This window comes from Peromyscus californicus, unplaced genomic scaffold (assembly GCF_007827085.1).
Source record: "Peromyscus californicus insignis strain IS unplaced genomic scaffold, ASM782708v3 Scaffold_8__1_contigs__length_139910024, whole genome shotgun sequence".
In the NCBI taxonomy this organism is placed as follows: domain Eukaryota; kingdom Metazoa; phylum Chordata; class Mammalia; order Rodentia; family Cricetidae; genus Peromyscus; species Peromyscus californicus.
The window spans coordinates 76925036-76949383 of record NW_026294606.1 but is presented as its reverse complement, the minus strand read 5'-3'; the positions used below and the strand labels follow the sequence as shown (position 1 = coordinate 76949383).

At 49.0% G+C, this 24348-nt stretch overlaps 1 protein-coding gene across 5 annotated transcripts in view; it reads right to left on the bottom strand.

The window, feature by feature from the left end:
• The window catches only part of Jcad (junctional cadherin 5 associated), an 82871-nt gene that overhangs the window by 11244 nt on the left and 47279 nt on the right, over window positions 1-24348 (bottom strand). For 3 of the 5 annotated variants that reach the window (XM_052727402.1, XM_052727401.1, XM_052727403.1), the window contains one exon: window positions 16569-16908. In XM_052727402.1, the coding sequence (XP_052583362.1) occupies window positions 16569-16852 (284 nt within the window). In that variant the 5' untranslated portion in view covers window positions 16853-16908. Of the gene's footprint in view, window positions 1-10849; window positions 10963-16508; window positions 16909-24348 lie in introns of those variants that run through there. The other 2 variants (XM_052727404.1, XM_052727405.1) reach the window with 2 other exon arrangements.

The following is a 24348-nucleotide window of genomic DNA, read 5'->3' as shown; positions in this document are numbered from 1 at the left end:
TTCAAAATCCCATTGCCCAGGAGTATCTTAGACGTGTTAGAATCTGGGACCTTGGGGGTGACCAGGCAACAGAACACCTACAGGGTCCCCTGGTGCTTCCAAGAACCATAGCTCTGGCAGAGTCCCCACATTTCTCTGATGGTGAGAATCACCACACAGGTATGTTAAACAGTCATGCCCCACTGCAAAGCATGTTTCAGTCAATGACAGACTACACATATGACAGTGAAGATTATAGGAAGATTAGAATAGAGTGGAAGCCCTACCACCTAGTGATATTACAGCTACGGCAACACTATGGTGCAACCCATTACTCAAAAGGCACAGCAAGTACAATTATGGAAACATGATACGTGATAATAAATGAGTGTGTTATTTATTTTATTATTGAAGTGTACTTCTGGTTGGCTGCATTACGCTGAGGGCAGCCTCAGCATTCTGTATCAGCTGACCTCTTGGCTTCATCAAAAGGCAATGTCCTCTACTGCCTACTAGATTCGTACAATTCCAAAAAATCAAATAATGATGTGCCTCTCAGAATATAGTCCACCTTTAAATGACACAAGTCTATATGCATATTACCAAGTTTCTCCTTGAGAAAGCTCAGCTTCAGTAAATCTTGTTCTGATCCAGGCATCTCTACGTTTAACTAGTACATCAGGGGAGTTTTTTTCCCTTTTTTTGGCGCATATGTGTGTGTGTGTGTGTGTGTGTGTGTGTGTGTGTGTGTGTGTGTGTGATCATCTATGTTGTGAACACGTGGGGTGCATGTGTATGTGCATGCATATGGGGGACCAAGGTTGATGTTGGGAATCCTCCCCCATTATTCTCCCAAACCTTATTTGTTGAGGCAGGGCCGCCCAATAAAGCCCAAGGCTTGCAGATGCGGCTACTCTGGCTAGCCAGCTAGCTCCAGATAGCCCTAGTCTCAGCCTCTCAGGCTGAGTTACAAGCAGTCCACCACAGCCACATGGCATTTTCTTGAGTGCTGGGGATGTGACCTCTATGTCTCGAGCTGGCAAGGCAAGTGCTTTTAACTACTGAGTCACCTCCTCGCCCTCCCCGGGAGACTCTTATCCTCAGATAATTTGGAAAATACTTCTAAGTGAGCTAGTGAGGATTTTCACTGCATCTACGTTTCCTTGGGAGCCTTTAATAAAGGGGGCTGGAGAGATGGCTCAGTGGTCAAGAACACTTGTGGCTCTTCTAGGACCCAGGTTCAGTTCCCAGCATCCATGTAGTAGCTTATCACTATCTGTAACTCTAGTTCCAGAGGATTTGATGCCCTCTGCTGGCCTTTGTGGGCACCTGCATGCCTATGGTGCATATACATACACTCAGGCCCTCACATAGATACTTAAAATAATAAAAAAAAATTAAAAAAATACCCTTAAACCAAAAACTACCAAAGTCCAGGCCCTACCTCCAGATGTGGGGATTTGATTGGACTATTAAGGAGCCCAACATCATTATATTTCAAATCTTCCCAAATGACTCCAGCCTGCATCCAGGGGGTTACATTACAGTTCTAATGCAGCTGAGAAAGTGTTGGGTAATACTGCTGTGCTGAGTACAGTACCCAGATGCTCCCCACAAATGACCAGAGCTGGACACTGCACAGAAAATCCTGTAAGATGCTCAGGGAACACAGCTGCTCTGATTAGCCAGACAGAAGAATAACTCTAAAGTCATTGTTTTGAAAACATACATTAGCAAAATACAATGTATTCCTTGTTGAAATGAACACTGGAAGAACATGCACAAGGTCCAAACCCAGAGAGCACTGGTCATCGTTCCCATGGCTGTGTGTGAGGACCTGGGGTTTCAAGCAGCCTTAGCTGTCCGGGCATCTGATCAGTGTGCCTCTTCCTTAAGGCTTGGGGTACAAGCAGCAGGTAGAGATGGTTCTTTGGTTGCTGTCTGCCGGATTTACCAAGTGCTCCCACACACTCACCTAGGCTTTAAGGAGGAATGACTGTCATTCCTATTTTACAAAGGGAGAAACTGAGGCACAGAGGTCACTCAGTGCTAACGTTTATCAGACGGTTATGGCTGTGCAATACAGAGTACCAAGGGTGCCAAATAATTGTCTCACTTAAAATTCACCACCGCCTTACCTTCAGCAGGTAAGGAAGCCAGGGCACAGAAAGGTTAATCAGTCTTCCCGAATGAGACCATTTGTAAGAATCTGGGAGAGAATGTTAACCAGAGAAGTGGAAGGAGAAGGCCCAGTCAACTGGTCACTGCCGTCTGTTTTACTCATCACTAGAGCTTCTGCCATTGTTGTTGTGATTGTTAATTTGTTGATGTGAGGCCTCGGGTAGCACAGGCTGGCTTTGAATTCCTGATCCTTATTCTTCCTCCCAAGTGCTGAGTTACAGGTACACACCACCAAGTCCATAGCCATGGCATTTTAATTCTGCCATTATAAGATAAATTCCCTCTAGCCTTGAGTTGTGATGACTAAACAGTATTCCATAATATACACATGCTGTGACCAGTGTTGACCACTACATGGATTCTGCTCCAGCACGCTTTGAGAAACACTTTGTCCACTAGCACTTGATGTAAGTCTCAGCTCATTGAGAATAAATTCTTACAGAAGGAATGGGTAGATCATGGGACATGCTGTCAAATCCACCCTAGATAAGCCACTTCAATTTATAGCCCCACCTGGTATGTGGAGGACAGATGGGCTTGCAGAACTGTCTTGGCTCTGCTTATAATTACTTTTTCCTCTTGAGATAAGTGAAATCAGCTTCTCATTATTTTAATTTACATTGCTTTGATTGTTGGTAAATACCCACACACCGCCACCACGTCTTCTCCCACCATCTGTCTGGAGGTACAGCAGAGTCAAGACCATGAGGGCCAGGGAAGGACCCAAAGCCTCCGGTCCTGTGTGACTACAGCACACCAGCACATAAAGGTCTGGGAATGGACTGGGGCAGAACACAGCTGCTACGCAAGGGGTCCTTGGTGAAGTTACTGTGATTACTACTATTCTTCCTTTGGAGTTACTTATTTGCCTCAAGGGACAGAGTTGGCATCCAAATAACTGACAAGGCGGCTGCTATCTGCAAAGCGTAGTCATTTTTGGAGGTCGTGTGCCTCACCAAGAGGCCTACATGCTTCTGCATTTGCTGCTTACTGTCGGCTGCCAATCTTTTCGCTGCTTTCTAGTTCTTGTTTTTCACAGTAGCTTTTGAATCCTCAGCAGAGTACTGCCTGGATTAGGTTCTAAAAGACTCATCACTTTGGAAGCCATTGCCAGGGGTTTCCTTGAACACTACCTCCCCACGCAGGTGAGTCAGCCTTGTCTAGAACCTGCAGGAGACATCCACTTGAGTGTCAGTGATCCTGGTTGGAGAGCAGCGGACTCTGTAGAACACTGAGGCAGCTCAGTGAGACACTGTAGTGGGTAGCCATTCCAGCTTTGATCTGGAAGTTCCAACCCCCATTGAGGCTTCGGTAAAGGTCACGCCTGCAAGGCAGGGCCAAGAGAGGACCCTGAAGACCTGAGATCCGGATGTACCAGCTCTCCTAGTTCCTGGACCCTGGACACTGGAGGTAGACCGAGCAGAGTTCTCCAGAGAACACTGCCGTACTGCGCTACACCTTTTCCAGACCCTGTAAACTATCCCTTCACTTGTAAGTTACCCCATAAAATAAACCTCCCTTTGAACTACGTGGAGTGGCCTTAATGATTTCACCAATAAGACACTCCCTGCAGCGGTCACAGGCTGAACTGTGGGCTGGTCTTCTTCCCTCTCAGCTCTGGCACTCAGTGGGCTTCGTTTCCTCCCGTCCTCACTCCTCAGTGGTCTGACCACTTTCTACAGTGGCTGGCTGACTTCATGGAGGAAGTCACAGTGTGGCTCTAGCTTCATGGTGAGCATGCTTAGAGAGGAGATGGAAATCCCAACGTGCTGTTTGTGCATGCATATGCCGTGACCATGACCAGACGACGGACAAAAATGACAGAAACAGGGTGAGAATACAGACAGACTGTGACTTCCTATTGATGTGATGTGGGCAGTTTTCTGCTCTGTGCAAAAAAAGGTTATCATCCTCACTTTGTCAAAACTAATCAAAATCACTAAGCATCCCAGGATAAATTTATTTACATAATACATCCAAATCCCAAGTTACAGAAAATCCAGGTACACCTGGGAGATTTTAAACGAACTATTTTCTTTTCATAATTTTATTTATGTGTATGTCTACTTGTATGTGTGCATGCCACAGGACAGAAGAGGGTGCCGGATCCCCTGGAGCCAGGCAGTTGTGAGCAGCTTAATGTAGCTACTAGGAGCAGACTCAGGTCACAGGTGCTCTGTGACACCATCTCCCAGCCCCATAAATAATCTATTTTAAATATCAGTCCATCTGACACAGAAAACTGTGATGCATTCTGAGATGTAGCAGTCCACACCTAGAACCCCAACACTTGGAAGGCTGAAGCAGGAGGATTGAGTTTCAGGTAAGATGACTACATAGTGAGACCCTGCCTTAAAACAGCAAACCAAGGAGGAGGACACATCTCAGTACACAAAGATGCTTGCTGCCAAGCCTGATGGCCTAAGTTTGATTCCTAGAACTCACATGGTAGGAACAGAGATCCAACTCCTGAAGGTTGGACTCTTAATCTACACACACACACACACACACACACACACACACACACACACACACACACACACACACAGAAGAAGCAGCAACAAAAACTATCAAGCAATCATTTAGCAACTGTCTACTTTGAACCTGGTGTGAACCAGGCCATGACAGGCATCAGTAGAACCCACACAGGGAATGTTCTGTAAGATCTCCTTCAGACAAGTCACCATGTGCAGATTCTCTACCAGCTTTGAGACACAGTACCCTGTGCATCACACAAGTCAAGTGCTACCTCATACTGCTTTCAAAGCTTCAAGGATGTTCATTAATGCTTTTGAAAAAACAGGGTAAGATCAAGTTTTTCAGAAAAAACAAACAAACAAGTAAGAACTAAAGATTTAGTACAGACATTGTTAACAATGGACTCTGCACAAACGTGCCGGGCACACTGATACGGGGTGGGAGAGAGATAAGATGGCACAGTGAATGTGAGTCCAGACGACCCCCACACACACACACACACACTGAAAGGGTGAGGGGACAAGCGGGGCTGTGCTGAGTTCCCAGAGGACAGGATGGGGAGGCGGCAGGGTAAGCCTCCCTCTCAGGCCGGCATTATCATGGCCAGAGCAGTGAGGCCAACAGGATAACGGGTAAACTGCCCGGAAAATATTTGAAACACAAACATTAGAAAAGTAACGCGGCTAAAGGAAACCGGCAGACGTACTCCCTGGTTCTGCGAGATGATTAAGAGAAGAGTTAGGAGGAGTCTGTGTCCCTTCACATGGCTCTTTTCAGCCCGAGAGAACTGTTCTCTGACTTTCAGTTGGTTGTTTTCCGCAGTGTCTGGGATCAAACCTACGGTTTTACACACGCGCACTACCACTGAGCCCCAGCCCCAGCCCCAGGCTGTCCTTTAAGATGTTTTATTCCGTGTGACTGTGCACGCGTGTGGGTAAGCCCATGTAGCAGTGCATGTGTGGAGATCGAAGGACAGCCTGTGGGAGTCAGTTTTCTCCTGCTACCACGTACGTTCCTGGGCTTAACGCAGGCCACCAGGTTTGGTGGCAGGCGCGTCGACCCTTCACCCACTGAGCCATCTTGCTGGAGCCCTGTCTTCTTTTAAAAGCAAGTCCAGAGGCTAGGAAAACGATCTGGCATCTAGGTAAAGCACCTGCTGAGTGAGCAGGACCAGTTACATACATAAATGCAGGATGGGTATGGCAGTTCACCTGTAACCCCATAGGTTAGGAGGCAGAGACAGGGATCCACGGGGCAAGATGGCTATCTAGACTAGAGAATCAGCAAGCTCTGGGTTCACGTGAGAGACCTGCCTCAACATATAGGATGTGGAACAATCAAGGATGGCACACGATATCAACCTCTAGCTTCTCACATACGTACATATGCACCCTCATGCATATGCCCCCCAAATACATACATACATGCACACACCACACACAAGCTAAAAACAAAAAGTAAGTCTAGTACTTAGAATGGAAAGCACTGATTTTTAACTGCTGTCACATGCTCTGATAGGATTATCTTCTCAGTGCATTCCAGGGTCATTATGACTGGCTTGTGACCATCTGGGCACAGGATGTAGGTGTGGTCTAGTAAAACACCAAGTAGAGGAGTGCTGCCTTGCACACTGACCTGTGCAAAGGGAAACACGGGTACTGCAGTCACCTCTCCCTACTCCATGAACATCATCCTGAACCCATGGGGTGACTCAAAGTCCCGTCACTTGTCCTTCCGTGTGGAGGTGAGAGTGGGGATCGGAGGTCCTGAAGTCATACATACATACATACATACATACATACATACATACATACATACATACATATGTTTCCTGGAGCAGTGGCCTCTTCCTGGTTTCCACATGTGTAGCCTAGTAGATGCTTACTGTTGTAGATCATCTGCATGCTCTGGACCAGGATGGCTGTGGCCACAGCCTAGTCCTTCAAAAGTCACCCTCCTCCTTCTTGAGGGGTCAGTGGTCTGTGGCTAAGTGGGTAAGGTAAACACAAAGGCTGTAGTCTGTCAGCACATTCTCCTCCTGAGGTGACTTCCCTCTCTAAACTGGTGTGGCAGGAGGCATGGCACCTTTTCACAGTTGCTCGTATTTACCAATCCCGGCCTGAAGTGCTCAACAAGCTTTTGCAGCGGGGTCCACCATCTTCCCCTGCAGAATTTGCTGCAGGCCTGGAAGCCTATCATTCCATTTTTAGTGTCTTGGAGACGTTCAGTTCACACAGAGCAAACATCACTCTGATACAGAAGAGCAAACGGAAAGAAGAACCAGGAAGTGGGAGAAGCCCGAGACTGAAGGAAGTGCAGAGGCTAGCATGACTTAAAGGTCAGTCAGGTAGACAACATAAAGCTGCTGGGTAAACTGACAGCATCACACTATCTAGCCAGGGCACCTGGCAGGCTGCATGGGCAGTGCTCTACCGAGAAGCTACCCCTGGCTCCATGCTGCTGGGCCTGCTTTTCACAATGTCACCAAGGACTGCCGTCACAGAGTACCTGACGGCATTTTCAAGAATTTATTGTTTTTGTAACTACATATATTTGGACTTTGAAAAGATGCTAACTGTAGACATTCAATGAGGAGTGAGGGCAGTCTATTGAAGGGACTCAGGTAGTCAGTGTGCGCAGTGGCATCTTCGGGAAACACACATCGCTAATACCTACACGAAGGCCTGTGAAGTCAGTTGGCAACACCACAGACTGTGAAGTCCTGCACAGGGGCCTGGGCTCCCCCAAGAGTAGCTCATTCCAGGAAGAATACAGGCACCCAGAAGCCATCCCGGCCACAGTGCCACAGGGCCGTAGTGTCTCTTCTACGCTGAGCCAGCCCTGGCCTTCAGCTGCTCTCACGCGAGTGCCAAGACTCTTCCCAATCACCCCACTGCCTGTTGGAGCAGTACCAAGTGAAGAACGATCTCGGGCCAGTGCGATGGCCTGGTGGGGAAAGACACTTGCTGCTGAGCTTAGCCACCTGACTTCGGTCCCTGGGACCCCACAAGGAAGGGGACAGAACTGACAGGCTGCTCTGACTTCTGCTCACATGCCATGACAGGTATGCCCCAACACTACAAATAAACAAATATATTTTTAATAGAGAAGCAGAAGGGAGGATGGGAACACAGGCATAAAGAGGGCCTAAGACCTGAGTGGCAGCAAAATGAAAACAATCTGGGAAGCAGGTAGGCGGCCACCAGGGGCCAGCAGCTGACGTGTGGAGTGGACTTTGGTGCACGTGCATTTTTGAGGAAACCCCTTCCTGAGGATGTACTTCAGAGATGAGAGCTGTTCCACACACGCCTCACCTCTGAGTCATGTCCCATGTGTAAGGGAGTCCCCCTCATCTTACTGACGAAGTGGTAAGGGCATGTTGTGACTCTGGAGTGGAAGGGAGGAGACACTTTACAGACTTTCCTATTCCAGAAGTGGCCTTCCTAAGAGGACCTGTGCCGAGTCACCTGTGCCCACAGGCATGCCAACGGCAGACCACCTTCTCACTCTCGTGCTCCCAATGGACCAATTGACAGATCGCCTCCAGCCCACAGGAAAACCAGTCTTGGGGCATCTTTTCAGGGAGAGACAGGCACCAGAGTCCTGGCTCCCAGCCACACCAGCTAGGAACTAACAGGGCAGAGTAGTGTGGCCATTCACATCTGGGGATCTGAGACCTTTCTGACTCAGCTTTAGGAAGGTGACCAGATGGGAAACATGTGGACCAAGATGAAGACGTCAGGAGTGTGAGCTCTTCTGCCCCGGCTGAGAAAGGGCAGCATGGATGTTCAGTGTTAATCTCACAGTTTCTAACTGTGCACACCTCCTGCTGAATCCTTAACCTCGTCACCTCCAAAGTCTCTCTTCTACAGTGGGGACAACAATTCTGCCTTTGGGAGTTTGCTGGGAGAGCCACAGTGAAATAAGGCAGAATGTTCCACATGGTACTGAACATGGAGAATGTTGTCTCAGCCATTACTAACCCAATTATGGTAAGGTCTTGGTGGACAGGGAGCGTAAGCACTCTTTCTTCCCATCCTAGGGGAAAGAGGTGCAGGCAAGCACAGAGAAAGGGGAAGATCGGAATGCTTGCCATGATGGGATGGCTGTTTCGGTCCACATTTTCTTTCTTCTAGGTTGTAATCCCTGGGCCTTGACAATAGCAGGAACTGATGATCCAGCTGAGTGTCATAACAAGATGCTGCCTCTCCCAGCACAGCTGGTCGCTAAGGAAGAAGCTACACCCATTTCCACGGGACAATGCAGAACAGACCAGTGTTTGGTTTATTAAAACCAAACAGGAAGGGCAGCGTCCACCCATCTGCTCTCGTGTAAATCCAACAGGTAAGCAGACTATTCCAGGGTATCCTACTTCCTCTAATAGGAATTAATACACTTTTACCAAGTTAGACTTTCTAGAGCGGTACAGTCCACTCAGTGCCACTGAAGACATGAAAGAACCCGCCAGTTCTTCACTTCCCACTCCCACTTAGACCAGCCTCCTTGCCTCCATGTATTGGATCACTCAGCCCATGTGTCTGGCCCACTGTTCTCTAGCAGCTGAGTTCACAGCAGGCAGCAGAGGGAAGCAAGTACTGGAGATGCTCACACAGAGACCTGAGGGCTGTAAAGATCCTTGGACATCTCAGAGGTCACCTATGGCCACCTGGGATTTTCTTTGTTTCTCCTTAAGGATTAGTCCAGTCCTCTTGGGGGCAAAGCAACGATACATATCGATCCACTCAGCTCTTGCTTAACCTCGCGTTTCCTGCTCAGACTGTCCAGTGGCATTTCCTACCTCTTAAACTCACCTAGTCTCTAACTAAAGACAAGCCTCCTCATGGACAAGCCTCTTGGTGATGCCATGGCTGCCAAGACACAAGAAGGCCTCTGGAAGTTCTTCCTCGCCACTACGCTTCTGCAAGACACTGGTCCCAGGATCTACCCCGCCTCCTGCTGAGCAAACTCCTCAGCAGAAGGCAATTGGCAGAGTGAGCAGGAGACACTGGGGACCCAGGACCCCTGAACAGGAACAAGTGCCCTGGAGGAGAGGGAAGGAGCGGCCCGGGGCTTTGCTTGCTCAAGAGCATGCTAGCTCAGGAATTTGCATTGTCTCCATGATGAGGCCAAGATGCAGCACTCCGTGCTGAGGATCTGAAGCAAGCCCCACAGATAAAGTGTGTGGGCTCAGAACTTTGGAAAGAGAAAGAAAGACACAGAAACTGATGTTAAATTTAAGCATTTACGCACTCCTTTTTTTAGAAAACCATTATAAGTAGGGTATGATTTGAGAGAAGTTGAAAAAAATAAACCCAAAATGAACTGTTTACCATACCCAGTAGCACCATTGAGAAGGGATGTTTATCCACCTGATATAAACCACCCAGGATGAGAGCCTGGAGCCACCACATCAGAGGCTCCTCAGTTGCTAAGTCTCTAATTAGTCATGATGCTGCTGCTGCTGGATAATTACAAGGTAGCCTCAAAGTTAACTGACAAAACTTAAAAAAATAAAAAAATAAAAAAATAAAAATCAAAGCAGAATTCCCTGGGTGAAGCAGAGTAGAGCCTACTGTGGTGTGATTTTCAGATCCAAACCTCTGCGCTGCTAAGTCATTTTACAGCTTCCTCTCATTACACTATTCCACAGGAAACACATTAAGGAAACCCGTGAAGGCTGATAACGGCCTTCACATATTTTAATGGGAGCTAAGGATCAACCTCACTCAAAGCATGCAGCTTCCCCCAGTGTCCCACCCACTTTCTCTGTGTGTTACATGTGTGCACACTCATGCATGAGTGCACACACGCACGTATGTGCTCATGTGTGTGGACTATACGTGTGTGTGCTTATACATGTGTGCTTGTATGTGTATATGCTTGTGTGTTCTCATGCACTTGTATGCTTGCATGTGTGCTCATGCATGTATGCACCGTGTTTGTGCTCACGTGTATGTGCTCCTGCATGTGTGTGATCATTCATGTGGGGGATGGCAAGCAAGCTTTGGATGTGGCCTGTGGATTTTTCTGTCCCGTTTAAGTGACTTTCATGTGGAACCTGCTGCCAGTTTCATGGACACAGTCTCAGGCCACTGAGGGACCCCAAGCCTCCAGGCCAGCATGGGCGTGGTGACGTGAACAGGGGAAATGCCAGGCTTGTGAAGAGTGACAGGAGTGTTTGTGTCTGGGCTGTCTTCGCTACTTTCCTCACCTCTCCGACAAAAGCAACTTGAAAGCCCAGAGATTTCTCTCAGTTCACCATTTCCTCGTGGGGAAGGCCTCTCAGTTCACCATTTCCTCGTGGGGAAGGCCTCTCAGTTCACCATTTCCTCGTGGGGAAGGCCTCTCAGTTCACCATTTCCTCGTGGGGAAGGCCTCTCAGTTCACCATTTCCTCGTGGGGAAGGCCTCTCAGTTCACCATTTCCTCGTGGGGAAGGCCTCTCAGTTCACCATTTCCTCGTGGGGAAGGCCTCTCAGTTCACCATTTCCTCGTGGGGAAGGCCTCTCAGTTCACCATTTCCTCGTGGGGAAGGCCTCTCAGTTCACCATTTCCTCGTGGGGAAGGCCTCTCAGTTCACCATTTCCTCATAGGGAAGGCCTCTCAGTTCACCATTTCCTCGTGGGGAAGGAAGGCCTCTCAGTTCACCATTTCCTCGTGGGGAAGGCCTCTCAGTTCACCATTTCCTCGTGGGGAAGGAAGGCCTCTCAGTTCACCATTTCCTCGTGGGGAAGGCCTCTCAGTTCACCATTTCCTCGTGGGGAAGGAAGGCCTCTCAGTTCACCATTTCCTCGTGGGGAAGGCCTCTCAGTTCACCATTTCCTCGTGGGGAAGGAAGGCCTCTCAGTTCACCATTTCCTCGTGGGGAAGGCCTCTCAGTTCACCATTTCCTCGTGGGGAAGGAAGGCCTCTCAGTTCACCATTTCCTCGTGGGGAAGGCCTCTCAGTTCACCATTTCCTCGTGGGGAAGGAAGGCACGAGGACGGTCAGAGTGGCAGCAGGTCACGGGGGTCTTGCTCAGATCTCAGTGGCTGACCAGGAAGCTGAGAGCTCCAGGCCAGAAGCACCTGACTGTAACCCCCAAGGCCCTCACCCCAGGGACTCCCTTTCCCCAACTAGACTCCACCTCCTAAAGGTCCCACAACCTCCCAAAGCAGTGCCACACCCTCGAGACTAAGTGTCAACAGGAGTCTACTGAGGACGTTTGGTCTGTACTCACAGCACAGGAGGGCCGGGTGCCGAGCACCCCATGCCTGGAAGCCGCCCTCATGCACAGCCCTCTATGGAGCTCCAGTCCCCCACAGCTCACTGACTGCTGCAGGAGACACACCCTGACACACTTGCTGCTGTCCACCACCATAATTCTTTCCTCAGAACTTTTGAGAGACGGGGTGAGGCAGCAGTGGGCTCCGTGGTTAAACCACTGTCATGGTTAGCTTCAACTAGTAATCTGAAACAAACCTAGGGTCACCTGGGAAGGGAACACCTCAACTGAGGAACTGCCTCCATCACACTGTACCGTGGGCATGTCTGTGTGACACTTTTTTGGACTGTTGATTGATGCAAGAAGGCCTAGCCCACTGTGGGCTGTGCTACCCCTGGGCAGGTAGGCCTAGGCTGTATGAAAAGGTAGCTGAATATGGGCTTGGGAGTAAGACAGTAAGCGGTGCTCCTCTGTGCTCTCTGCTTCAGTTCCTGCCTCTAGGTTCCTCACTGAGCCTCTGTCCTGACTTCTTTTGATGACGTAAGATGTAATAAACCCTTTCCTCCCCAAGTTGTTTTTTTGTCATGGTGTTGTATCACAGTAACAGGAAGCCAGCTATGACAGTATCATGGAAGAAAATAATACATCACTTTGAGCCTGTTTCTGGGGTAGAGTCACTGTGCACACAGGGAAAGAGCTGCCCAGCCAAGGGGTTACACACAAAAAAGGAATCAAGACCACTCACAAGAGGAGACAGGGTGGATAATTCCTCCAATAAGGTCACAAAACTTCAGAAGGTGAGGTCTAGATAACAGATGAGATTGTTGAGAGATCTCGAAGGCTATACTTACTTCAGGTTCTGGCTAATCTCTCTGTGCACTACCCAACAGGATGTGAAAAGCTCTCACTGCCACGGACCAGCCTCTCATCCCCATGCCTTCCCCGCCATGGTACCCAACAGGATGCGAAAAGCTCCCACCGCCAAGGACCAGCCTCTTATCCCCACGCCTTCCCCGCCATGATATACACGTGTGCTCTCTGGAACTGTGACCCACAATAAGCCCGTTTTCCTTAAGCTGCACTGTCACAGGGGTGAGGAAGGTGGTCAAGTCAGCTCAGCATGGAGGCCAAGACTCTTCTTCCTCACCATGGAACCTTCCCCAGCCAACTCCAAGGCTGGCAAGACCTTCACCTGTCACAGATGAATCCGACATGCTGAAATACTTAGTACTTCCACAAAAGCCTGGGCGTGGGAGTGCCAGCCTGGCATGATGAATTTATTAAAGAATGAATACTTACAAAGTGAAAGTGTCGACAACTGGAATTAGCTGAGTTGCTTATATACCAGATAAGGCATCAGCCTTCAGGACATGGCAATCTCACGGGCCTAGAGGACATGCTAGAGAATTCAGGGACAGAGGAATTCCCATGGGGTAGAGCTGCAGCAGGGGTGCGGAGAAGGCAGGGTTTCCAGATGGACAACTGGAGACCCTGGAGACAGAGTGCGGAGTGGGGTGTGATCCACCAAGGGCAGACACCGGCAGCAGGAAAGGCAGACTGGTAAGGCACAGGAGGTCCCCTGCAGGGCCTGCTATGAACCCAAGCGATCACACAGGCAAGGGAACTAAGCTGGGCCCTGGGGAGTGGTCATAGTCGGGGCTCCAGCCATGGAAGAATAGTCCCAAACATACAGCTTCAGAAAGCAAGTTCTCTCCAGTCATTGATTTGGATAAACTGTATACAAGTGAGAAATGACTCTCAGTCCCATCTCTGCCACTTGAGCATACAAGTTTTTTTAGCAAGTTCACACATTCCTTCACCTCTGTTCCCCCCGAAACTGTTAATCATTCTTGTCTTGGCTGCTCAGTATCATTTGATCTAATAATGGTGAGAGCTCTGGGCAATGTCTCCAAGGTTAGGAAATAAGTACCTTGAATGCTTGCTAATCACGTCAAAAGACGCCCTTGGCTGGTGTTCCAGCTGAGTGCCAGGGTGTAGACAACTCTTCCTTGCATTCACATGTAACTGAACAATGTCCACAGAGGAGCAGGACTGCACACACTATCTAACGTAGGTATGGTGCATGCATTCCTCCAGTGTCTCCTGACAGGAAGAGACACAGCCATGTCTCAGAAGAGAGTGGAGGATGTGAGGTGAAGACAGCCCAGCACCTGGCAGCTGGAGGAAGAACTCACCAGCCGAAAGCGTGGCCAGGCCCTTCACTGCTGTGGGGTGGCAGCCAGATGCTTGACTTCTGGCCAAGCTACGTTCCCTTCACTGCCACCCAGAGTCGCCCTTGACAAACCACCAACACTCTCTGGGCCTCAAGCTCTTCTACGAAACATTACTCCCATGCCCGTCTCTACAACCTGACAGAATAAAACAAGCAGGCCTCCCAACTCGCTCCAGGGCTTCACCTGGAGCACTGACCTTCCCCTTTCCCAGAACAGTAGATAGGTGCTGAGCCCTAACTCAACATGTTGGGACAACTGCAGGTCAGACCTCAGCCAGAGTGAGAGATGTCACTAAAGGAGCCCTGGGATTTGCCCAGTCTCCTCACAGTTTGGAGTTGGACATCCTGAGCCCCGGGTGTCCTGCAGACCCGGAGAGCAGCCCAGCAGAGGCCACTGTTGGGACAGGATACACTACTAGCCCACAGCTGCCCCGGCCAAGGAACTGGGGGCTGCGAGCTGGCAGAGCGCTGTTATCCACTCAGATCCTGGCTTCACATGTGCTGGCGTGTGCTTGGTTTCATCTTGAGGTTGAGCTGTTTGAGCTGTTCACTGCTGGCACCTGTCTATGTCCTCCCAAAGCAACCTTTTCCCGAGGGGGACAGCTCCCCTCCTGCTCTGCCTCCATAGCCTGCCTCCTAGTTTCAAGTATCGTTTGGTTGCCAAAGGGAGAAAGTACCTTTCCGGATCATCCAGGGAATACCTGCAGATGGTCCCCAGGCGTAAGCACTGGCACGGATTTCTGTAATCATGTATGCATGCTCTTTACTCCATAAGCTACCCCTTCTACCCTAAAGTCACTGTCTGCTTTCTGAGTTAACCAGCAAATCTCAAAAACACACAGAAGAGGCATCTTTGCCATTCACATGAAGACATGCCAGTGTGACACACAGTCACTCATGACACAAGGAGAGGTGGCTTGTATGGAACCGTGCCTCCCTGAGTACAGGCTAGGAGTCTCAGAAGCCTGTTCTACACGAGGGCATGGAAAGCCCCGAGTCCAGGATTCAAAGGAGTTCTATACATCCAACAAGCACTGTGTGTGCAGTTCCGACTCTGTGGGAAACACTGAAGAAACAAGAGTCGGGGCCAGCCTTGGTTCTTGGTGATCAAGGTGAAAGACAGAGGCACACAAAACCAGAAGGGAGAAAACCACATCCACGTTCGCATGGAGTAGAGTTCTCATAACCCTCAACCAACTTGTCTGGAAGAACTTGCCTCCAGAACCCTACAGAGGGAAGGTTTCTGGAGGAATGTGGCTGACCAGCGCAAAAAGCAGCCGACAAATGTGTGAACTGTGACATGTTTCCTGACTTCCAGCATGGAGGCCCTCCTGAGGGAGGAGTAGGGAACGCTGGCTTGGTAATGTAAGCTGCCCTGACTACACAAGGCAAGAAGAACCCTCCGCGCTTTGACACTGCCTGACATTCAAGGTACTGAATGATCTTTAGAGTCCCATCCATTGCTGTCTGAAAGCTGGGAACCAACCAGGAAGAGGCTCTCTCTGAAGAGAGTGACCTGTGACTACAGAAGGCTAGTTTTTTTTTTTTTTTTTTTTTCGAGACAGGGTTTCTCTGTGTAGTTTTGGTGCCTGTCCTGGATCTCGCCCTGTAGACCAGGTTGGCCTTGAACTCACAGAGATCCGCCTGGCTCTGCCTCCCAAGTGCTGGGATTAAAGGTGTGTGCCACCACCGCCCGGCTGCTAGTTCCTGCCCATTCACTTAACCCAACACTGTGTTTATTTCTTTGGACGCCAGCTTCACCTGTCACTTTGTCCTGGCTGGTTACATCCAGCTCCACAGTACACTGCACACTAGAGCTCTGCTTTCTATATGCTTTTCCTGTCCCAAGATAAGCACAGCTTGACGGAGGGATGGCACTGGTGGGCTGGAACTGCAGCTGTTTGGAAGAGTGTGAGGCTCCTTCTCATGTTCGCTGAAATTCCTGTTTTCACCACCAAGCTCCAGCCAACCCACCCTCCTTTTCCATGGTAAGGAAACCCCCACAGGTAGACCTGTGTTCAGATGGGACAACCACCAAAGGACAACACAGGTGCAGAGGCAAGCTGGGTCAAATATAGGGGTACACACCCCTTTCCAACTCCCCGAATCTACCAGCTACTGGAATGCATCAGTGAGGAAGCCCATTATACTAGAGCGTAGGTGTGGACATGAAGGAGCCGAGCGCTACAAAGCTCCAGGATGCTTCCTATGCAGCTGAGCACTTTACAAGAGAAGAGAAGTGGAGCCAGGAGAGGCGCTGCTTGCCTTGGTGCAATCTGTTTACACATCATGGGGAATGGAGGTCTGTTACCCAGTCCTGCGCTGACCACAGCCAGGACTCAGACCCCAAAAGCAGCCCAAGCAAAATGCAGCCTTGTCTTTGACACGCCCCCTCCCCCCAACCCAGCCAAATAGGAATAGTTGATTTACTTACATACAACCCAACGCCAAACTCCCAAGTCAAAAGAAAACGCTGGGCCAACACGAAGCTTACCCCGCTTCAGGAGTTCTAGAAGCAGACGTGCTTTGGCGCTCCCGGTGGCCTCTTGGCTTGCTGCTGCTGCGGCTTTCAGAGCTGCTCACGTGTCCTGTCCCCAGGGACGACTTACTGTGGGCATGAGCTGTCGGGCCATCCTCATACCCATTCAAAAGGCCTTGGCCAGCTCGGGTTCTTGTTCTTGTTGGCCGGCATCCCTCTGATTTGTCCTTCCGTGGTGCTGAGACATCCCGGGCTGGTTTGTATCCATGAGAAATCAGGAGATCTTCCACACTGTACATGGTGCAGTGTCATCAAAGCTCACCAGTTCGGACCATCATGGCGGCAGGACCCATCACTGAAAGGATAACAAAGAGCTGCATTTATGAATGCCCACACTGAAGTGGACACCCACCCTCCCCAGGCCTGTCGGGGAAGCCTATCTAGACCTTGTCTGGGAAAGATGGGATCTCACTAGGTAGTTCACACTGACTGTATGAACTTGCGATCCTGCTGCCCCAGGTTTCCAAGCATTGGAGTCACAGGTGTGTGCTACTAGACCAGCCAGGGGCCACGGGAAACCTCTGTGAAACAAATCTCTTCACAGTGATTTTGTACAAAGTTTTCCATCTCTCAGCCAAGGGTGGCCACGGGTAAATCTGGCCTGGGGACCAGCACATTTAGTGGCTTATCCCAGGTTATTAACTAGAGGCAAGAAGATCAAAGAGAGGGAATAAAGACATCCTAAGAGCAAAAACATCCTCAGAGACTGGGTCCAGCCCTGGCCTGGACAACCTGGGTTAGGGAGCTCCATCCCCAGCCAGCCACTCCACTGGTGTAGGGGAAGTCACTATGGCCACCAAAACAATTGCTAAGAAATGCATGCTGGCCAGTGCACAGGCGTGATGAAGCTGCCTGCACTTCCTGCCAGCGGGCATTCTCCCTGGGTCCCTGCACGGTTCTGCTGACCCCTGGGTGCATGTCACCCATTAGAACACACAAGCAGAGACGTCTCTGCGGTCAGCTTGGGGATGATCACACTTTGTAGGTCTAGAACTGTGCATGGTGTCCCTCTAGGTTTTGGAAGGTTGGAAAGCTCTGGGAGTTGGTGACCTCACAGAAAACTCTCTGCCACCATTCCTGACACTGCTTTGTGACTTTCGGGACGTCGCAATAGTGTGACTTTTGGGAAGTCGCAAATGGGCCATTCACTTACACAGCCAAGAAGGACCAGAGGAACAAATATTTCTTCAAATCAGCTTAGCAAGGACCTTGGCTAAGGACTAGAGAAAAGAAGCGGCAGCACAACTCGGGGCTGTGTGAACGCTGGGGAAGGTTACTTCGTCGGGGATTTTTGCTGGCCACACCCCCAGCATCCAACAACTAATCTGCTTTCTGGAAAGACTTGTGAAACGGGCGCATGAACGAGAGAAAGGGTACTGGGCGTTCTGAAGAACAGTCAGGAGCTGGATAGATACACTGCATTTGTCAACATGGCAGTGCGAAACTTGGCACTTTAAACGGACTCTGGGTCTGATGACCTCAGGAGTAAAACCATGCCTTGGAGACAGAAGACTGGTGGCCCAGGGTAAAGATCTCATACCCACGAGACTGTGTCTTCCTACAGAGACGGTTGGATGCAGTCCTTCTGCATGAAACATCCATGTGGGCCACTGTCCCACTGGGGTTTGGTAAACAGCCCAACATTCCCGGGTGCCCACAATTATATTCCGAAAAATCGTCAACAGGACAACAACCCACATACTAAGGCAAATATGTCTTTCAGAAGAGATCCAGCTTGTCAAAGCCAAAGTGACCTCGGATGACTGAGGTCAAGGGATCTCTGATGTTGAAAGTCTTACCTGTTTTCATCTGGGGCCTGCAATTCACAGGTGTGGGAGTAGAGTACAGGCTTCAGTGCTTGGGGCTGAGCGACCAGCTGACCCACAGACCTCACCCATAACCCCAAAGGCCCCACCGCCATGCAGGCTCATGGAAGACTTCTGCCCCTTGGGTGTGCTCTTCACCTTTACCCAGCTCAGCCTGGCCTCTGCCTTGTTTCCACATCCATGGGAGGCCCTGACCCTCTCCTACAGCTTCCTGTACACAAGTGTTCCAACACCTGCTGGCTGCATTTGGCTTGCTTCTTTGATGTCACTTTCCATTGAAAATGGAACGGGCTGCGTCAAGCGGTAACAGTTCCTTACTACAGACAAATTAACTGCAGTGGCTGTCAAGACAGACCAATGAGGGGGCTCGGGCACCCTGAGTTTTCGTCTCCTTCTAATTCTAAGATACCAACAGCGTAGGTCAATGGCGTGTGATTCTGTCACTCTCGTACCACCATGACAACAGCCAGCACACACTGAGGCTGTCACTGTCATAAAGTTGTTCTGTAACCCAGGAAGGTAAGAGGACAGCTGAAACGACACAGGATCAGACATGACCCAGGGCCTGGTGAGCTACTCTTTCAGGTGGTGTCCCTGAAGTGGGTGGGGAACCACTCCAAGCTTTCCCATATGCAAAATGGCAACGAACCCTCTTCCCAGATTACTGCACTGTTCTGAAAGTCCAACAGGAACACGTACACATCACCATGCAAACATCATAAACAGATTATTACGCCACACTGTCAATTTTCAGCACGTGCTTTTACCATTTTCTGTCCCCTTTGGTATCATGTGGTGTGTTGCTCCTGATTTCCGACCTCATACTCACTTGGTATCACCACATACTCGAAACTCAGCCTCTCCAAGTAACCAAGAATGGAATATTGCTTTGTAAGAACAAACATTAAGACACATTTCCTAGGAGCATAGTATGCACCAAGCTCTGAACTGATAATGAAGAACAAATTCTGTGTCTCTACTGTCTGCCTGAACAGACAGTAGGCAATTAAAACTAGGCATATGTGTGTTAGAGACATGACAGGAGCTTGTCACCTATCCCGTGGGGTTGAAGAACATGGATGAAGACAGGATGACTGGAAAGAGATCCTATCCAATCTCAAGGGATTGACAAGGCCTCTGGAAGGTTCTCAGTCAAATAAAATCTCTGCCCAGGTTGCACTCTGTATTATTTTACAGCCAGTTCATTCAATAAATTTCTTCTTAGTCAGACATGGTGGCTCATTTCTCAGCACTCAGGAAGCTGAGACAGGAGGACTGTCCCAAATTCAAGGCCAACCTGGGATATCTAGTAAACTCCAGGTCAGCTAGGATACAATGCTGAGTCCCTGTCTCAGATTGAAAGAGAGAAAGAAAGGAAGAAAGGAAGAAAGGAAGAAAGGAAGAAAGAGAGAAAGAGAGAAAGAGAGAAAGAGAGAAAGAGAGAAAGAGAGAGAGAGAGAAAGAGAGAAAGAAAGAGAGAAAGAGAGAAAGAGAGAAAGAGAGAAAGAGAGAAAGAAAGAAAGAAAGAAAGAAAGAAAGAAAGAAAGAAAGAAAGAAAGAAAGAAAGAAAGAAAGAAAGGTAGATATTTTGGGGGGAGTCCTGTTAGGGTATGAGTGAGAGATATTGCTCAGAGGCTTATGTGTTTTGGACACTTTCTCCAATTGTTGGTCCCATTTTGAGAGGCTGTGGGCCTATGAGGAACAGTCTGGAGGTGAGAGCAGTGGGTTCCAGCCCCACCCCAGTTCCAGCCTGTGTTCTCTGCTCTCCGACCCACTATGATATGAACCTGTGGACACATGCCTTCACTGCCAGGGTGGAATGTGTCCTCTCAAGTATGTGTCAAAATCAAAGTCATTCTTTGTTAGATATTTGGTCACAGCAACGGGACAAGTAACTGATACATTTAGCTACATTTATTTCTTGATATGGAAATACCTAGAAAGCGATGAAGACAGTTACTATTTCACTTCTTAAGAATGGTGGTCACGACCTAGTGACTAACTTCACGAGGCACCAGTCTGAAAGAACATCAGTGTAGATGCCATCCCTCTGGTGGTCATCAGAGTGTGAGGCAAGATGACCTCTGAAGTATGTTCAAGTTCAATAATGCTATTACTCTGTGAGAAACTCCTTGGCCTAACAAGTCCCTTGCTCTCCTCTCAATAGCAAATAAAGCTGTTCTCACCTATCCGAATTGGCTTTTCAGGAAGGTCATAGCCACCACATGCTGCTGCCTTTCTGGTCTACAGAGCACCACTGGAAGAAGAAACAATTCTCCCTAAGAACAGTACCATCACTTCCTTCCTGCCTCACTCTAAGGGGATCGCTGCAGCTTGAACCCGAGGGTCCCCAACCACCACCGACTGGCACAGCCAGCATACAGAAGAGCCCATAGGGCTGGGGAAGTGAAGTACATCTTCCACTCTGGGTGTCTGGCTTGAGGAGGCCACCAAGAAGCTCTGTGTGTCTGCACTGATCGGGCTTTTCTGTTGTTGGGACATTCCTCAAGGGACTGCACCACAATGGGAACTGACCATCTAGTGAAGGGACGTGTGTCCCAGGGGACTCTGTCATCAGGGACAGGGATATCTCTTGTCTTGGAGGGAAGCTATTGCAGATGTCCTACTCCAGCAGCTGAGGTGGAGGGCAGCTATGAAGTGTGTGTGGCTGCAGCATCATGAAGACCCATGTTTTCATGTATTCGGGTGCCCCGTTTTCTTACCCCAAGAGAGGACAGGTGTCCCCAGGAGCAGGGCAATGCTGACTTAGGCACTCTGCTAGACCCAGTGGCACCCTGTGTAGGTGAGAGGGATCAAGGGTGACCCAGCAAGGTGGCTCAGAGAACGCCTCGTGGGGCCTTCAGCCACAGGCTCTTCGCTAGTGTGGTCTTGCACAACTTGGACTAAGGCAAACAAGGCTTTTCATTAAAACAAACTTTGTAAGGCAGCATACACAAAGAAGGAAAACTGGGACTCTAAAAAGTTCTCTTTTCTTGCTGAGCGTGTAATTAACATTCTAAGAATAGTTAAGATAACGCAAACTTTGGGAATTTCATTCCTGTCTTCTAAACATTTAAAGGCAGGTGCAGTGGGCTGGAGCACTGCCTGCTCTTCCGGAGGACCTGGAACTGCACACACGTGGTGAAGACACGCATGTGCAAAACACTCATGCATATAAAACAGATCTTTTAAAAACTTACAACAAAAAAAGTAAATGAAGGCAGGTACGGAGTTGCCAGTACTTGGGAAAGAGAGGTGAGGGGATCTGTGCATGTTCAAGGCAACGAGAGTGAGACCTGTGTCAGAGAGAGAGAGAGAGACAGACAGACAGACAGACAGACAGAGAGACCTGTGTCAGAGAGAGAGAGAGACAGACAGACAGACAGTGAGACCTGTGTCAGAGAGAGAGAGAGACAGACAGACAGACAGTGAGACCTGTGTTAGAGAGAGAGAGAGACAGACAGACAGAGAAAACAAACATTATATTTCAATGAAAACAACAACACAGAAACCAAACACAGCACTGAATGGGAAGGAAGGCCGAGTTTAGCCCCAAACACCCTTTGTTTACCTCTATTGGACTGTTTTAAATTATGCTTTCTTGAGATGGGACCAAAAAAGAAATGCTCCTTAGTGTGCAGGCCCTCATTTAGGTGGAGAGGGGAGGTAAGCTAGAGAAGCTGAGGGCTGAGGAGCCAGGGTTTTCTCTCTGGGCTTTGTGACTCACTCATGAGCTCTAGTTTACATCTTACTGTCCCACTGCTCCCCTGGGAATGTTTGTGACCAGCTAGAACTGTTCAAACACCCCGCAGGAGGTCCACAACACATTTCTAGTCATAGTTAATTTATCCCTTACTCTCCTGGTCCCTTAACCCCAGTAAACTCTCTCTACAAATCACAAGAAAACTTTGCTTTACAGGGCTCGAGAAATGGCTCAATAGTCAGAAGTGTTATTGTTCTCTCGGAGGAACCAAGGTTGCTTCCTGGCACCCTGAACACACACACACACACACACACACACACACACACACGTTAAAAAATAATAAATCTTAGCCGGGCGGTGGTGGCGCATGCCTTTAATCCCAGCATTTGGGAGGCAGAGGCAGGAGGATCTCTGTGAGTTCGAGGCCAGCCTGGTCTACAAAGTGCGCAAAACTACAGAGAAACCCTGTCTCGAAAAACAAAAAATAAATAAATAAATGAATGAATAAATCTTTAGGGTAGGGAGAGATGCCTCACTGCTCACTGCTTTGGGGCACTTACTGACCTTCCAGAAAACTCCAGTTCAGTCAACAGCACCCATGTTGGGTGGCTCACAACTGTCTGTAACTCCGACTCCAAGGGATCTAACACCTCTGGTCGCCAAGGGCACCTGCACTCACATGCACATACCCATGCATGCACACAAACATACACACACATAGCTTTAAAAAAGCAGAAATACTTTTTAAAAATAGTAATAGATCTGAGAGAGAGAGAGAGAGAGAGAGAGAGAGAGAGAGAGAGAGAGAGAGAGAGAGAGAGAGCACCTTACATTGTAATAGTGTATGTAAGCATGCAATCTCGGGGCACCTGAGAGACAGAATGGACAACCTGTGTCTGCCAGGTGCCAGAGGCTGCATTAGCTGCCTGGGATACTTATTTCCCTTTGAATTCCCAGGAAGAACCTGATATAGACAGACACGGCTATTTCCACTTCACAGATGAGGGTACTGAGGCTGCACATTCAAGGTTGCACAAATTCTAAATGGCAGCTGGTAGGTTTATCCAGGTCTGTTTAGGATGGCAATCCAGGTAACTAGTTTAGATCTCTCCACAAATCTCCCTCCTCCCCATTAACCAGTCTCCTGGCTTACCAAATCATGCATAAACAAAGAAGGAAAGAGAAAGATGTGGTGGCATGAAGTTTACAGCTGTGTGTTTAAAAAGAACTCCTGCTTTACTGTTTAGGATGAAGGCGGCTTTTGTCACTCTTTTTACACAAGTCACTCCTCACCTCACTGTCACTCTTTACACAAGTCACTCCTCCCCTGACTGACCGCCTCCACGGCAATACTACTGTTAATTTTAAGAGACACAACAAAGTGAGTTACACAGAAATACACCATTCAACTGTATGGCGACCTTCACAGGCCACTTAAGTCACTGTGGATTTCAGGTTCTTCCTAAGTAAGCCCATTATGTAAAACCAAAAAAAAAAAACCAAAAACAAAACCAGACAAACCAGGAGGACATCACGCTAAATGAGAAAGGGGCACCAACAGAGACCCTGCATTCTTAAAGAAAAAGAAAGCAGCTGCCTAGAAACAGCCACTGCTCCCCGCCACACTGACGGTCTGGACTCCGCACAGCCGCTGGGGATAGGCAAATGGGCTTGGGGAAGTGTAAGACTGCTGTGTGGTGAACCGGATGGCAAAGGAAAGGCCAAAGTGGTAAAGAAGAGCAGAGAAAGAGTTGGAAACCCCTTCGACTGTAACATGCAGGGGAGCTGGTGGAGAAAAGGACGGGAAAGAGGGAACAAGAGTAAGCTTGTGGAAAAAAACAAACCAAAACATATACTCTGGACTTGGTATGACTAAGACAGCAGTCAACCCATTTGTAGAAAGTATTTTTGTTTCAGAAGACAGCAAACAATTTGATTTTGATGCAGCCCACTAGTACTGGCTAGTTTTATGTCAATTTGGCACAGGCCAGAGTCATCAGAGAGGAGGGAGCCTCAGTTGAGAGAATGCCTCCACAAGGTTGGGCTGTAGGCACGCCTGTAGGGCATTTTCTTAATTGGTGACCGATAGGGGAGGGATAGGGGAGGGCCCAGCCCACTGTAGATGGAGACGCCCCTGGGCTGGTGGTCCTGGGTTCTATAAGAGAGCAAGCCATGGGGAGCAAGCCAGTGAGCAGCACTCCTCCGT